The following is a 14465-nucleotide window of genomic DNA, read 5'->3' on the forward strand; positions in this document are numbered from 1 at the left end:
AGAAAAAGGTATTGCTGCAGTAGCAGTCTGTGAACTAAAATATCTGAGGGAACTGAAGTTCATGTTTTACTTGATTTAGAAGCAGCTTCAGAGAAAAGACTAAAACCCATTCTCAGATACTTCAAACAACTCTCTCAGCTATAATTATCTATGCAGTTGAAAAGACTGAGTTTGGATCAGAAGACAGATAAAAATACTTTTGACTTTTTTTTGTGTAATAGCAGATATTTTCATGGAAGGCAGATATTTTCAAGGAAAACATGGAAAGCAAGTAACTAGAAATGGAGAGATGTGAGAACTCTGTAAAATGGGACTGTTGTCCATCTCAGAGTTGTCATGTTTGATTTTCCCAGGAATAACAGAAAAAAATAATGAGAAGGAATGTACCCAGGAGATTTTCTTGGGCAGCAGCTTTGTGATGAATTTGATATTCTGTCTCTTGACTGCATGGGTACAGTGCAGGAGCTGTGAAACAGCTGTGCATCATCTTGTGCACAGGAAAAGCAGAGTATTTGTTTCAGCTTATCTGCTCACATGAAAAAGAGAAATCACTTTTCTATATGATTTCTGATCTACTAAAGTATCTTAAATTCAGCTCATTGCATTTTTATTTACATCACTTTCTTTTTCAGCCCTTTCAGTAGATTTTCAGCAATTCCCACCCCTCCCCCCTCCCCGGGGGATACCTTCAGCCCAAAAGAGATTCTTTGTTTTTCTCCTTGTTTTGTTGCAAGAAAACTTTTCTTTCTTCTTACATTGTATTTTTGTTCTTCTGACTGCAGACTTAGATCTCCAGCTTCATCCTTTTTATCCTTTTTATTTTTTGCTTGTAATAGTCACTTGCCATTTCTCTCTGCATGTTTAATTTTTTTAAATGAACACATGAAGCTTGGTTAATGAATAAAACTTTATCAGCTTTTATAAGCACTGATGGAAAAAAAAAGAAGAAAAAAAGGATTTTACATCTTTGTTTTGCAAAAGAAGTGTAAGAAGACTTCATCCGTCTTTTTGCTTGGTTGCTTTGGTTGTTTTCATCAGAAGTAAAAAACAAAAACAAACAAAAACAGAACAAAACCGAAACCTTCAATGTTTTACCTGTCACCTGTAAGCTTGAACATCAATATCTTCTTTCCAATAAATCAAAGGCAAAGTCATTGATTCAGCAAAGAAGATTGGAAACTATTTGTTTGGAAGAAAGGAAACTATTTGTCTTGGCCCACAGCAAGCTCCTGTGTTAGCTAATTTGTCTTGATTTTGTCAGATCAATGCAAAATTTGCTTTGTATTTTACTACAGCTTATACAAGTAGGTCTGCATTTGTATTGAATGGGTTCCTTAGATAGCAAAAGCTCTTTGTAACCTCACTTGCATTTTGTCTCCAGTACCTTACTAGGATAACTTATGTAGCCCTGTTTAAATGGTTTAAATGTTACTATTATTACTATGCTGCATTGCCCATCAGAAAGTATAGAGCTTAATTACTGGTTTATTTTTTTTAATGAATTAAAAATTTAAGCTTGGAATAAATGGTAGCTCAGGCAACAACTATGGCATTGCATCTCCCACTTAAAAATAAAATATTCTTAATTGTGAAACTGCCAGGGAAGCCATGGATTTCATTACTGCTTTTACTACCTCTCTTTTGAAAACAGAGATGTTAGCTGTTTAACTCCCTAATATGCATTTTTATAGAACTAAAAATTCAGTGCTATAAAGCACAGTTAACAACAATGTTGTAGCAGCAACTATTTCATTACCACTAGCTTTAACTGCGAAGTTGTGCTTGAGTATTATTTGCGTGTATTGGTGGCAGGTGTGGTGGTCAAATCCTGCCATTCATTTGTCCATCTGCAAAGGGAGTGTCACCATTTCTGTATCCTCCCAGGGCTGTGTCAGTGGTGGTAGTCCATGCCTATAAGGCCTGGTGGTGGCTGGCCCCTACAACTAAGAATGTGAACTTCTGCACCTGAGGTAGTGACAGCCATTCGTATTGTCTTCCTTTCTACTCCCCCCTTCCATTATGGCAATAAATTCCAAATGTGGCTGAGAATGTCTGGAATCTGGCTGATAATGCCTATAGAATTGTTATTTAGAAATTCACTATTCCCCAGTTTTGTGTTGCTTTGACCAAGATACCTAGATATAAGAATTTTGAATTGTCATGAATGTTGTCTTATAGACATGTATTCATGCATTTTTTTTTTCTGACACAGATATCTTAGAAAACTTGTTGAACGCATCTGGGGGAAAAGGAGGGTGATATTCTTGCTCCTTTTATGTGAGAAAAGAAAAATCCTTATAGCGTGGATCACAATTCAGACAACTTGATATAACCCAATTTCAGCCCTGTTTATCTTGTTTGCAAGAATTTTAAATACATTTGTATATTAGAGGAAGGAATAATTAAAGATGTGGAGCTCAATGCAAACAAGGGTGAAATTAAAAATGTATAAAACAAAAGTAAATTGTGCCTGACTCGTTTGGTTTCTGTCCTTCTTTTGAGATGATTGAGGTTCAAGTAGTAGATCTTGTCTATGTGGCATCCCATAAAGCAGTTGATAGTGAAGTATAGAAAATTTGATGGACTTTGAGACAGTAGTTGTAAAAATGAGCAGAGGCCTGGCTAAATGCACTTGTTTGCAAGGATAAACTATCAGTCAAGAGGAAAATTGTGGAATTCTCAAGAGTCAGTTCTGAGTTTATTTCTTAATTGCTTTGAGGAACTGGGCAATTGAAGTCTGCTGATACCATTTGTGAGTTAATGTCATTGCACAAACTGGAGGAAGTATGAAAAGTTGGATGGTCAAATAAGCTTCTAAGAAAGTAGAGAGTTTAAATTAATGACTTCAGAGTTCAAGGTCACGTACTCAGGAGCTACTAATTTCTGCAGCATGTCATGGGTTCATTTAATGGAAGATTAAAGAAGAGAAGTCCTTAAGCTAACAGTCACAGAAAGGAAATCCAGTATGATACACACACACACACACAAAAGGCAGTACAAGATAATCTAAGTGCAAGATATTCCCAACTGAAGAAAAGTAGTATTAATTGCCAGTGTACAAGTAAACATTAAGAACTTGTCTGGAGTATTGTATGGAGTTGTGGTCACTCAGACTCAAGAATGTTTTTCTGATTTGGGATCAGATGCTAAAGAAGTCTATTAAAACAATTTTAGGAGGCAAATTTTTATTTTATGAGTGCAAATTAGTAGAATTGACTTGTTTAGGCTAGTAACATAAATTCCAAAATGTCTGATGCTTATGAAAACCTTAGAGAAGTAAACAGCAGGCAAGGAAAATTGCTGTTTAAAGATAAAATTAACAAAAGAATTTGCGGTTATAAAATTTCTACAAATGAATTCGGACTGGCAATTAGAAGACCTTTTCTAATCATGAAAGGGATGAAATTCTGTAACTCCCCCTACCAGCCTCTGAGAGGAGTGGATGTCAAAAGCCAAACCACTTTTAAGATGGAATGCGGTAAATCGACATATGGGGGTGAAGAGGTGGTGTAAAGGCTTTATCCACTGTGTCCTGTGAATGACTTATGGTCCTAGAGTGAAGGTTAATTCCCACCTACCTCTCAGCTGTCAGGTGACATAACTTAATCCACTGTAGAGCTGGAGGTGAAAAAACAGGAGTTATACAGAAATGCAAGAGACTGCTCGCCACAGACAAATCTTGGGGAACTCTGTTCTCCTCATCTATGTTATCCTGAGTTGAATGAATTAAATTCACTTGTAAGATTTATTGCTTTTTTTTTTTTCCCATGTAATTTTAATAATAGTCACGGCAGTTACTAGTTACTGACTCCCAGTTCTGCAGTATTCTTCTGTCATATCAGAGATTGCAAGAAAAGGAAAAAATATGTATCTTCTTACTTGCTCTCCTATACCTTCAAGCTGGGATGAACCATGTTGTGAACATCAACATACATATTAGAAACTGTAAAAGGAGAAAAAAATAACAACTGTGAAAAGGCAAGGTTTCAGAAGGGTCTTACCCATCACTCTGCCTAAAAAGGCTATTAAGTTTTTATGGTTCTGTTATGGCTAATTCTGCTCCATATCTACTAGTTATGTGTTGTAGATGCATCTTAGCAGAGTTACACAAGAGGATACTGGTGTCCCTGGGTGCATTGTCTGCATTAGTTATCCAGTGAGTAAGTGAACTGAGACAGTGGCTAAAAAGTTAGCAGGTACATCTGTTGTGGTTTAAACCTGGTAGGCAACTAAGCCTCACACAGCCACTTGCCCACTCCATTGCAGTGAGGGGAGAGAATTGGAAAAAAAAAAAGTGAAAAAACTCATGAGATGAGATAAAGACAGTTTAGTTAATGATGGAAAAGGGAGAAATAAAAACAAAACAAAACAAAAGCAACTAAATAAGGCAAAAGGAATCAATCACCACCAGCTAATCGATACCTAATCAGTCCCTGAGCAATAACCATATTGGAAAACTCCCCCTTGCGATTTTACTCCTGAGCAGGGTGTTATGCAGTATGGTATCACTTCAGTAAGTTGGAGTTAGCTGTCCCACAGCTTCTTGCCCACCCCCAGCCTGCTTCCTGGGCATTGTGTGTTGTGGGGCAGTGAGAAACAGAGAAGGCCCTGATGCTTTGTAAGTGTTGTTCATGCAGCAACAGTTAAAACGCTGCTTTGGTATTACTAGTTTGGTCACTCCATCCCAGACAGATTCAGTACAATATCACCTTGCTAAAAGACAAGACAAAATGTTACTCTGCAGATGAGTAGTTTCTTTTTCATTTCAGTGGGACTTACTCCTCTTCACTGAAGAATTAATTGTGTGAGGAATTAATTTGGGATTTTCTGATTCTCTATTTCATTTTGAGGCACTTCTGTGTCAGTGATTATTTTATCGCAGTGAGATGGTAAATTGGTATTTATACCACTTAGCATGTGATGTAATACCTTCACTTGTCTACACCATGATAGTAAACTTAGTGAGGCTTAGTCATGGTTAGGTTAAACTTCTTCCTTATTCTTTTTTTCTTTTTTTCTTCTTTTTTCTTCTTTTTTCTTTTTCTTTTTTTTTCTTTTTTCTTTTTTCTTTTTTTTTTCTTTTTTTTTTCTTTTTTTCCTTTTTCTTTGATAATCTGGAAAAGTGGAGATTCACACATTTACATCCTCAAGTTGTTTCTATTACTCTCTCACCAGCTACAATGACTGTTGTAGGATAGTGTATTGTACTACCAAAGCAATGCCAGTTGTAATCTTACAGAAAACTTTGTTTCTGTCATTTTAACTAAACCACAACTTTACTGCAAAGATAAAATACAAGGTTACCATTTTAAAAGGACAAATCTGAAATTTGAAATACCTCCTCAGTTTCTATTTCTGTCAGAGCTACATACAAGAGAAAGCTGTGTGGGAGCTTCTATACTTTTCCCTGTTGCAACATGTAGGGATTAATCTAACACTATTCTTTAGATTCAGATTAACACTGTTCTGTCGATTCAGAGAAAAATTAGATGGTCCATATATCATTTGAAGATAATATTGTGTCCAAGAGGGACTAAATGGAGATCTATGCAAAATTCTGCAGGTGTGGGTGATTCGGGGCTGCTGTTATTGGTCATCAAATTGCATGCCTCTGTCAAGAACAAATTTATTATTTATTTATCTATCTACCTATCTATTTATTTATTTATTTTTAAGAGAAGAATTATGGGGCATTTAATTCCTTATGTTTCTTCTCTGTTTGCCTTTTCCTGTGGAAGCACCATCTGGCCTTCAGTAAGGATTTCCTGTGGAAGCACAGGAACACATTGCAAAGGGTGATCAACTCTACACAGCTTTTGTTCTGAAGGGAATTTAACCAAGTATTAGCGCCTTAAGGATAGGCTTACTATTATGATATTGAGCACTTGTAATGTACAACAGAGAGTTTCTCTCCAGTGTTATCCAAATCCCATAAAACATGAGATTTTTTTCTTTAAAACTTGATGATAACTGGAAGACAGTGATAAAATATAGAATTGTGCTTCTTGTGCATATCTTTACCTGGTTTGCCAGTATTACTTTGAGAGCCTGTTGGCATAAGATGTTCTTTCCTTATTTCTTGTTGCTGAATTGCATTTAAATTTCTTACCACTGGTTTCCATTCTGATTGCTGCATTTCATCATGGATTAGAGAGGAAAATCATCCACGTAATACATCAGGAGAGGTGTCCATAGAACATTCTTTTGGCTTTGTTATGTATGTGTTTAAAGATCCCTTTGCTAACAAATTGGCTGTTTGGTACATTCAAATTCCTTACTTCTTTCCTATATAACTATGTTGCAGTAGAATTTGCATTTTTACAGTATAACGTGTTTTGCATTTTAATTATGTTTCTAAAGCTATTTTTACTGAAGGTTATGCTATAAGTAGAATTACATAAGTAGAAAAAATAGGGAATGCAATGTAACTAAATGTAGTCTAAAATATTGGTGCCCTAAAATAAAGCTGACAAAAGATGAGGGATTGTGATTAAACAAGTAATGAAACAAATATATCCTTTATCTTTCGTAATCAAAATTATGCAATGCTGTGTACTGGAGGCGGAACTGTTAATGTAGTAACTTAGGTAGGAACAATTGTTCCCAATCAACAGGTTCTGTAACAAATACTAAGGTGTTTTTCAGACAATCTTCCTGAGGTGAATGTCAATGTCTCTATTTTCAGATGAGGTCAATAGTTAGCCCTGGTAGGATCAAAGTCTTATTAAGTCTGCTGCTTTCAAACTCTAACCAAAATCATTGCTGATTAAGAGAAGTCTATGAGTACAACACAGCATTTTGCAATGTGGTCCCACCTTTGTGACCGCTGCAGAAGGTATTTATTCACCTCTCACTCATCATCACATCAAGGATTTTTTTTCTTCTAAGATGAGTAGTTTTTTTATTTTAATACCTTTTAATACCTTCCCTCCCCCCCCCCTCCCCCCCCTTTTCCGTCACTACTGATTTTAATTATCTTTCCCTAACAGGCTGCTTAAAAAATCTCAAAGTGCTCAATGTGAGTTTTAATAATTTGAAGTCAGTCCCTCCGGAACTGGGTGACTGTGAGAATCTGGAAAAACTGGATTTGTCTGGAAACATGGAAATAAGAGAGCTTCCATTTGAAGTAAGATAACAAACTATGTTTCTTCTACCTTTGTTATTTGGATTATAAAGATTTAACACATTCCTTGCAGTTTTTAAGAATAAAGTTCCAGTAGTAATAGCACTGAAAATGATGAAGACAGCAGCTAAACAGGACCAAGCTTCTTAGTTTTGCTTTTCAAGTGACTAAATTTTGTTCACATTTATTCTGATATATGAAGGAGGATGTGATCCCAACGGGGATTTGGCCAGTGATGATAAGGAGAAGGCTGCAAATAGCTATTTTTCTGTGGAGGCAAAGTGTATCTTGACAGTCAAATTCACTTACTAACCTTCATTTGTTCCCAATGTATGTATTTCTTTAAAAAGAGTATGGAGAGGTCTATAAAAAAGACTGCATGTTGCTATGAGCATAAATACGTCTAAAAGGGATATTACATGTGAGGCATGCTATGAATATATAATAAAGACTGAGAAAAGGACTCCCAGGCATGCACCAACACTGTTTCTTGGATACATAACTGCTCTCTGCCTGGCTGCTCAGACACTTATTGTTCTCTGAGAAATGAAACCATTGGCTAGTACCTAAGCACAATTTCGTGTGTTCCCATGAGTGAGGGGGGTGTCAGTGTCAAGTAGAAATCAGTGATTTCTACTTTATTTTTTTTCCTCCAAACATCTGTTGTGGATGATTTCCAGGCAATATTGGAGTGGATTAAACTTATGTGAGGTCTGTTTTGGCCATGCTTATGTTCTGTTCCAAGGAAATGCAAACAGTAATTAACTTTCCTCTCTGGCTTTTCAATGTAAGGCAGTTTATTTTGCAAAGAACTGTTCATAAATGATGTGGAGAAAAGAGTGGACATTGTATAGAAATGTTAGCAAAAGAACAAACAGGCAGGTCTCCCTTTTCTTTCTTTCCTCCTTCAGTTTAGCAAAGGTATAGGGTTAAACAGATAAAACCTAAGTAATGAAAAGGAACTATAATGAAATCAGAAAAACAGGAGATCTTGATAGACAGAGGAATAAAATATAAGCATCTAGGAAAAGAAGTATAGTGAAACCTCCAGACCAAAGCAGTGTATTTGTGTTAAAATCAATGGTATTTTCCCAGTTGCTTCTAAAGGTATTATAGGCAAAGGCTTGCACATTTCTATACATTATGAACAGCCTTTATGTGTAAAACTAACTGCATATGTAAGTTTTCTTCAGGATTGAATCCTAAGAGGAAAGTGTTTCTCTCAGCAAGCTCAAAAAGTTTGGTTCTTTCTGACAGTCTCCTATTCAATACAGGTAATGGTTTACTTACAATCTACAGAAAAAACAAAAAAGCGGTGCAAATGGCTGTTTATAAAAAACTGTTTTATAAAAAAGCGAAAACTCAAAAGCTGGAAGCGACATCAAGTCAGTATGATCTAAAAAGTCAAAAAGAAAAATATTGGCATTTTCTATCATGTTTTCTTGTTTCTCTGGAGGACAACACTTAATTTATACTTGCAATGACCCAGGAGGCACGCTACATAAACTCCTCTGATTTAGTTTATAAAATTAGTTTCCCAGAATCAAGATTTCAAGGGCAGCTTTGGAAGCTGAACATGCAATTAAAGGAACACTTCTGTCAAATGATTTAAAAGGCTGTAATGTTTGGCCTTCAGTGTACTCACTATGGCTAGTCTTATTCAGAGCAATTGCATCAGTATCCTTGCTAATGTAATAGGTATTTGATTTTTCTCAGCTGGACAAAAGGTGTTAGTCGCTGGCAGATAACTACTTCATGAATTAAAATATCACATTAGTCTAAACCATCTAAAAAGGGAATGCAGACACTGTTAATTGTGGTGGTGGTTTAACCTTGGCTAATAGCCAAATGCCAACCCAGCTGCTCACTCTCTCCTCCTCCTCAACACAACACTGTGAAAAAAAGAATGGAGAAAAAAGGATAAGAAAGCTCATGGGATGAGATAGAGACAGGATGATTGCCTGCCAATTATTGCCATGGGCAAAACAGACTCTGCTTGGGGAATATTAATTTAATTTGTTGCCAACTCAGACAGATTTGGGTAGTGAGAAACAGAGACATTAAAACAACACCTTTCTTACCCTCTTTCAAAGCTCAGCTTCACTCCTTCACTACATACACCTCTCTCTGTCCTGAACAGTGCAAAAAGATCAGGGGAGAGTTGCAGTCAGTACACAGCAGTGTCTCTCTGCTTCTCGTTCTTCCTCACACTTTTTCTTTGCTTCAGCATGGGCTTGCTGCAGGATTCAGTTCTTTCAGAAATATCCATCTGTTCAGTGTGGCTCTTCCATGGGCAGCACTGTGGATATATGCCCCAGACTGGAACATCTGTTCCTTTTCTGACCTTGGTGTTACCTCTGCTCTTTCTCACTCTTTTTGTTCTCTACTCTTCTTCCTGTCTGGCATTTTCTGCCTTTAAATGTTTTTTTCACAATGGCACCATGCATGTGGCTGATGGGCTTTGCTTTGCCCTGTAGAGGGTCCCTTAGAGGTGGCTGTGCTTGGAACTCTGCTGTGTTGACTGTGGGATGTCAGACTCATCTCAAAGAAGCCAGCTCCCCCTATTAGACAGATTCAATCAATTATCTAATGCATTTGTTGCTCAAATCTATTAATCTAGTGAAATATTCATGATAATTGGTGATCATTCTCAGTAAGTATGGAAAATTTTACACTGTAAATAAGCAAGTATGTGTAAGCTCAGCTCTAGTAGGTAGACAGGATCCCTTTACAACATTAAGATGAAAAGAGAAAAATTGACAACTGATGCATAAAATAGAGAGTTGCTAAAAATGTTTCCTACTTATTAACTTTTAGGAAGTTCAAATTTTGACTTTCAAATTCATAAAAGTTCCTTCTGAGAAGGGTAAATAAATGCATGAGAACAGCAACAGTATTCTTCAGTGTAAAACTTACTGAAAAGAAATAAATACAAAATTCAACCAAACAGAAATGATCAAAGTCTAATTTTACCTTGGTTTTGTACACAGAATAACATCTAGAAAAACTCTAATAACATATATGATAATGGATTCAAAAAGATTGATAACACGTCTGTAATTCAGCTAAGACTTTTTGAAAGACTTATAAAGGTTTATGAGATATCACAACTCTTAGACTGAGTGACGCCTTCAGTAATCAGTCTCCCCTTCTATCCATGTTCTTTATGACAAGTTCAAAAAACAGAGAACTCTTGAAACTTTTAGTTGGTTTGGTAATTTAGTTGTTTACATTCTTAGGAATGTAAACATTTTGTTTTTAAACACACACAAAACATTATATGATGAATTAATATAGGGTGAGAAATCTCAGTGAGAAGGATTGCATAACACATGACTGTATTTGCTACCCAAAATTGATAGTGGGAGAATATATGTTTGGATAAGGAATTGGCTCGATGGCCTCACCCAGAGAGTAGTGGTCAATGATCCTATGTCCAGGTGGAGGTCGGTGATGAGTGGTGTACCTCAGGGGTCGGTCTTGGAAAATGTGCTTTTCAATGTATTGCTGTAAAAGTATTAGTTCAGATACATTTTGTACTCCTCTTTCCATGCCCTACATCAAAATAAGCAGCTTCCAAACAAGTGTTTCACTACCCAGTCCCCTTCAGATTGCATCCAAGTAATTTATCTCTCTTAGCTACATGTTGCTGCTGAGACACGTAATCCCATACTAATTTTTAACAACAAACAACAAGGAAAAGTCTGCATATTTGTGTATACCTTGCAAAATGATAGATAATATCTTCTGTGAACGTGACATTCCAGAAATATCTATATAATGCTTTGAGCATATAAAACATGAAGAAAACAATGACTACTGAACAAATATTTAGAAGGAGTAACAGTTTTTAGTAAGAGGATGCATCTAAAAACATAAATATTTTCACAACTGCAAATAAAATCTGATACAGAGGGAATGTCCAAGCTAATACAAGGACAGTGAACTACACAAATTTCTCACCCTGACTGAAATGTGGGAATATATGGAAAGGTGAAAAACATAACTGCATATAACTCAGCAAAAATCTTTTGTTCGACATGAACTAGTGGTCAAAAATAAATAAATACATGCATACATAAATGAGTAGTTGGGTATATACGCGAATGTGGGATACAATAGTTAACTCCAAAATTGGAGAGGTCCAGACTGGAGGCAGCGTGGGCTACAGTGACCATGCCCTGGTTGAGTTTGTGATCTTGAGGAATACGGGCCTGAACTTCCAAAGAGCAAACTTCAAGCTATTTAAAGATCTAGTGGATGAGATCTGCTGGAACACTGACCTTAAGCACAAAGGAGCTGAACAGAGCTGGCAATTCTTTAAGGACGTTTCCCTTAGAAAACAAGAACTCTCCATCCCCTGCATAACAAAGTGGGTAAGGAGGGCAACCAACTGGGGTGGCTGAGCAAGGACCTGTTGGTCAAACTGAAGTGCAAGAAGGATACACACAGGCAGTGGAAGCAGGGATGTGTGGCCTGGGACACATGATCCAGAGATGCTGTCCACATGTGCAGGGATGGGATCAGGAAAGCCAAGGCACAGGTGGTACTGAGCTTGTCAAGGGGTGCAAAGAATAACAGGAAGGGATTCTGTAGGTACATTGCTCAGAAAAGAAAGACCAAAGAGATTGTTTCCCCGATGGATGACAAGAGCGAACTCGTAACAACACACATAGAGGAGGCTGAGGTACTCAACAACTTCTTTGCTTCAGTCTTCACTGCCAGTCTCAGGTTTCCCACATCTCTTGTTTCCCTGAAACCACAGATGAGGACTGGGGGAGCAATGTCCCTCCCACTGTAAGTGAAGAGCAGGTTCAAGATCACCTGATGAAACCAAACAGGTACAAGTCTATGGGGCCTGATGACATGCATCCCAGGGTCCTGAAGGAATTGGCTGATGTAGTTGCCAAGCCTTTCTCCATCATATTTGAAAAGTCCTGGCAGTCAGGTGAAATCCCTGGTTACTGGAAAAACGGGAACATCACTCCCATTTTTAAAAGGGTAGAAAGGAGGACCCAGGGAACTAAAGACCGGTGCGGTTCACCTCCATGCCTGGGAAGACCATGGAACAGATCCTCCTGGAAGCAATGTCAATACACATGCAAGCCAAAGAAGTGATCTGAGACAGCCAGCAGGGCTCCACCAAGGGCAAATCATAGAACGGCCTGGGTTGAAAAGGACCTTAAAGATAATCTAGTTTCAACCCCCCTGCCCTGGGCAGGGTTGCCAACCACTAGAGCAGGCTGCCCAGCCACATCCAGCCTGGCCTTGAATGCTTCTAGGGATGGGGCATCCACAACCTCTCCGGGCAACCTGTTCCAGTGCCTCACCACCCTCTGAGTGAAAAACTTTCTCCTAATATCTAACCTAAATCTCCCCTGTCTTAGTTTAAAACCTTTCCGCCTTGTCCTATCACTATCAAAACATGTAAACAGGCATTTCCCCTCCTGTTTATATGCTCCCTTTAGGTACTGGGAGGCTGCAATGAGGTCTCGCAGGAGCCTTCTCTTCTCCAAGCTAAACAAGCCCAGTTCCCTCAATCTTTCTTCATAGGAGAGGTGCTCCAGCCCTCTGGTCATCTTAGTGGCCTTCCTCTGGACCTGTTCCAAGAGCTCCACAGTCTTCTTGTGCTGGGGGCCCCAGGCCTGCACGCAGTATTCCAGGTGCTGTCTCACAAAAGCAGAGTAGAGGGGGACAATTACCTCCCTCGACCTGCTGGCCACCCCTTTTTTAATGCAGCCCAGGACATAGTTGGCTTTCCAGGCTGCAAGCACATACTGCCGGCTCATGTCCAGCTTCTCATCCATCAGGACCCCCAAGTCCTTCTCTGCAGGGCTGCTCTCAAGTTTTTCTTCTCCCAGTCTATATAAATACCTGGGATTGCCCAAGACCAGGTGCAAATCATACGTGACCTATCTAGTGGCCTTCTAGGACAGAGTGACTTCATCAGTTGACAAGGGAAGACTGACTGACGTCATCCTCTTGGACTTCTGTAAGGCCTTTGACATGGTCCCACACGACATCCTGGTCTCCAAGTTGGAGAGATACAGATTGGATGGGTGGACCATTTAATGGATAAGGAATTGGCTTGAAGGTCTCACCCAGAGAGTGGTAGTCAATGGCTTTGTGTCCAGGTGGAGTTCAGTGATGGGCGGTGTCCCTCAGAGGTCTGTCCTGGGATTGGTACTGTTTAATAACTTTATCAGTGACAAAGACAGTAGGATTGAGTGCACCCTCAACAGGTTTGCAGGTGACAGCAAGATGAGTTGTTTGGTTGATGTCAAAGAAGGAAGAGGTGCCATTCAAAGGGATCTGGACGTGCTGGAGAAGGGCATCCACGTGAACCTGATGAGACTGAAGAAGTTCAAGTAACGGGTGCTGACCCTGGGTCAGAACAATCCCAAACGTGAGCACAGACTGGGAGAAGAACTTATTGAGAGCAGCCCTGCAGAGAAGGACTTGGGGGTTCTGGTGGACGAAAGGCTCGACATGAGCCAGCAGTGTGTGCTTGCAGCCCAGATGGCCAACTGCGTCCTGGGCTGCATCGAAAGAGGAGTGGTCAGCAGGTCGAGGGAAGTGTTTGTCCCTGTCAACTCTTCCTTTGTGAGGACCTGCTTGGCATGCTGCATTCAGGTCTGGGGCCACCAGCATGAGAATGATGTGAACCTGTTCGAGCAAGTCCAGAGGAGGGCCACAAATTTAATCCAAGAATTTTAGAATTATATGATATATTTAATTATGCAAAAACCGTGCAGTGACACAAAATACCCATTTTAAATTGAAGTTCCTTAATTGTGAAGAAACTGTCATATCAGTTTATAAATGTATGCTGTCACATATATTGTTTCCGTGTCTGAGTAGGTCAATCAGCTAAATAAGAAATTCATAGACTGTTATGAACTCTGTTAACTCTGCTAATTTATGTTAAGATATTGTGGAAACTGAGAAAGCTCAGGAAAGTGGAGATGCTAAGCAGCTTTAGCTTGTACTACTTTTTAGGCAATCTACAGTGTCTGCCTCTAGACATGAACGAAAATATGAACTGAAATCAAATGTAAATGTTACAAAAGGCATCCTAAATGGTGTTACATTTACACAGCCAGTTTGTAGAAGATATTTATAGACATTAGAGAGCTTAGAATGGGAAGATACTTTATGAAGTTTAAGGACAGTCTTCCCTGAGATACATAGCTTATAAAACTCTTTTGTGGAAGTGAATATTTTTCTCTAGCTAAGATGTTCTAGTGAGGCATGGCCTATATCTTGTCCTATCCCTCTCCTACTAAATTGGGATTACACTGGGTATCATGCTCTGTAGCTGCAGAGAAAGGAGGACGGATGG

At 38.7% G+C, this 14465-nt stretch overlaps 1 protein-coding gene across 14 annotated transcripts in view; it reads left to right on the top strand.

The window, feature by feature from the left end:
• The window catches only part of LRRC2 (leucine rich repeat containing 2), a 165368-nt gene that overhangs the window by 127273 nt on the left and 23630 nt on the right, over positions 1–14465 (top strand). For all 14 annotated transcript variants that reach the window (XM_080573501.1, XM_080573503.1, XM_080573510.1 and 11 more), the window contains one exon: positions 6990–7126. In XM_080573501.1, the coding sequence (XP_080429627.1) occupies positions 6990–7126 (137 nt within the window). The remainder of the gene's footprint in view (positions 1–6989; positions 7127–14465) is intronic.

Source organism: Anser brachyrhynchus (genome assembly GCF_964034855.1).
Source record: "Anser brachyrhynchus genome assembly, chromosome: Z".
NCBI classification, from domain to species: Eukaryota; Metazoa; Chordata; class Aves; order Anseriformes; family Anatidae; genus Anser; species Anser brachyrhynchus.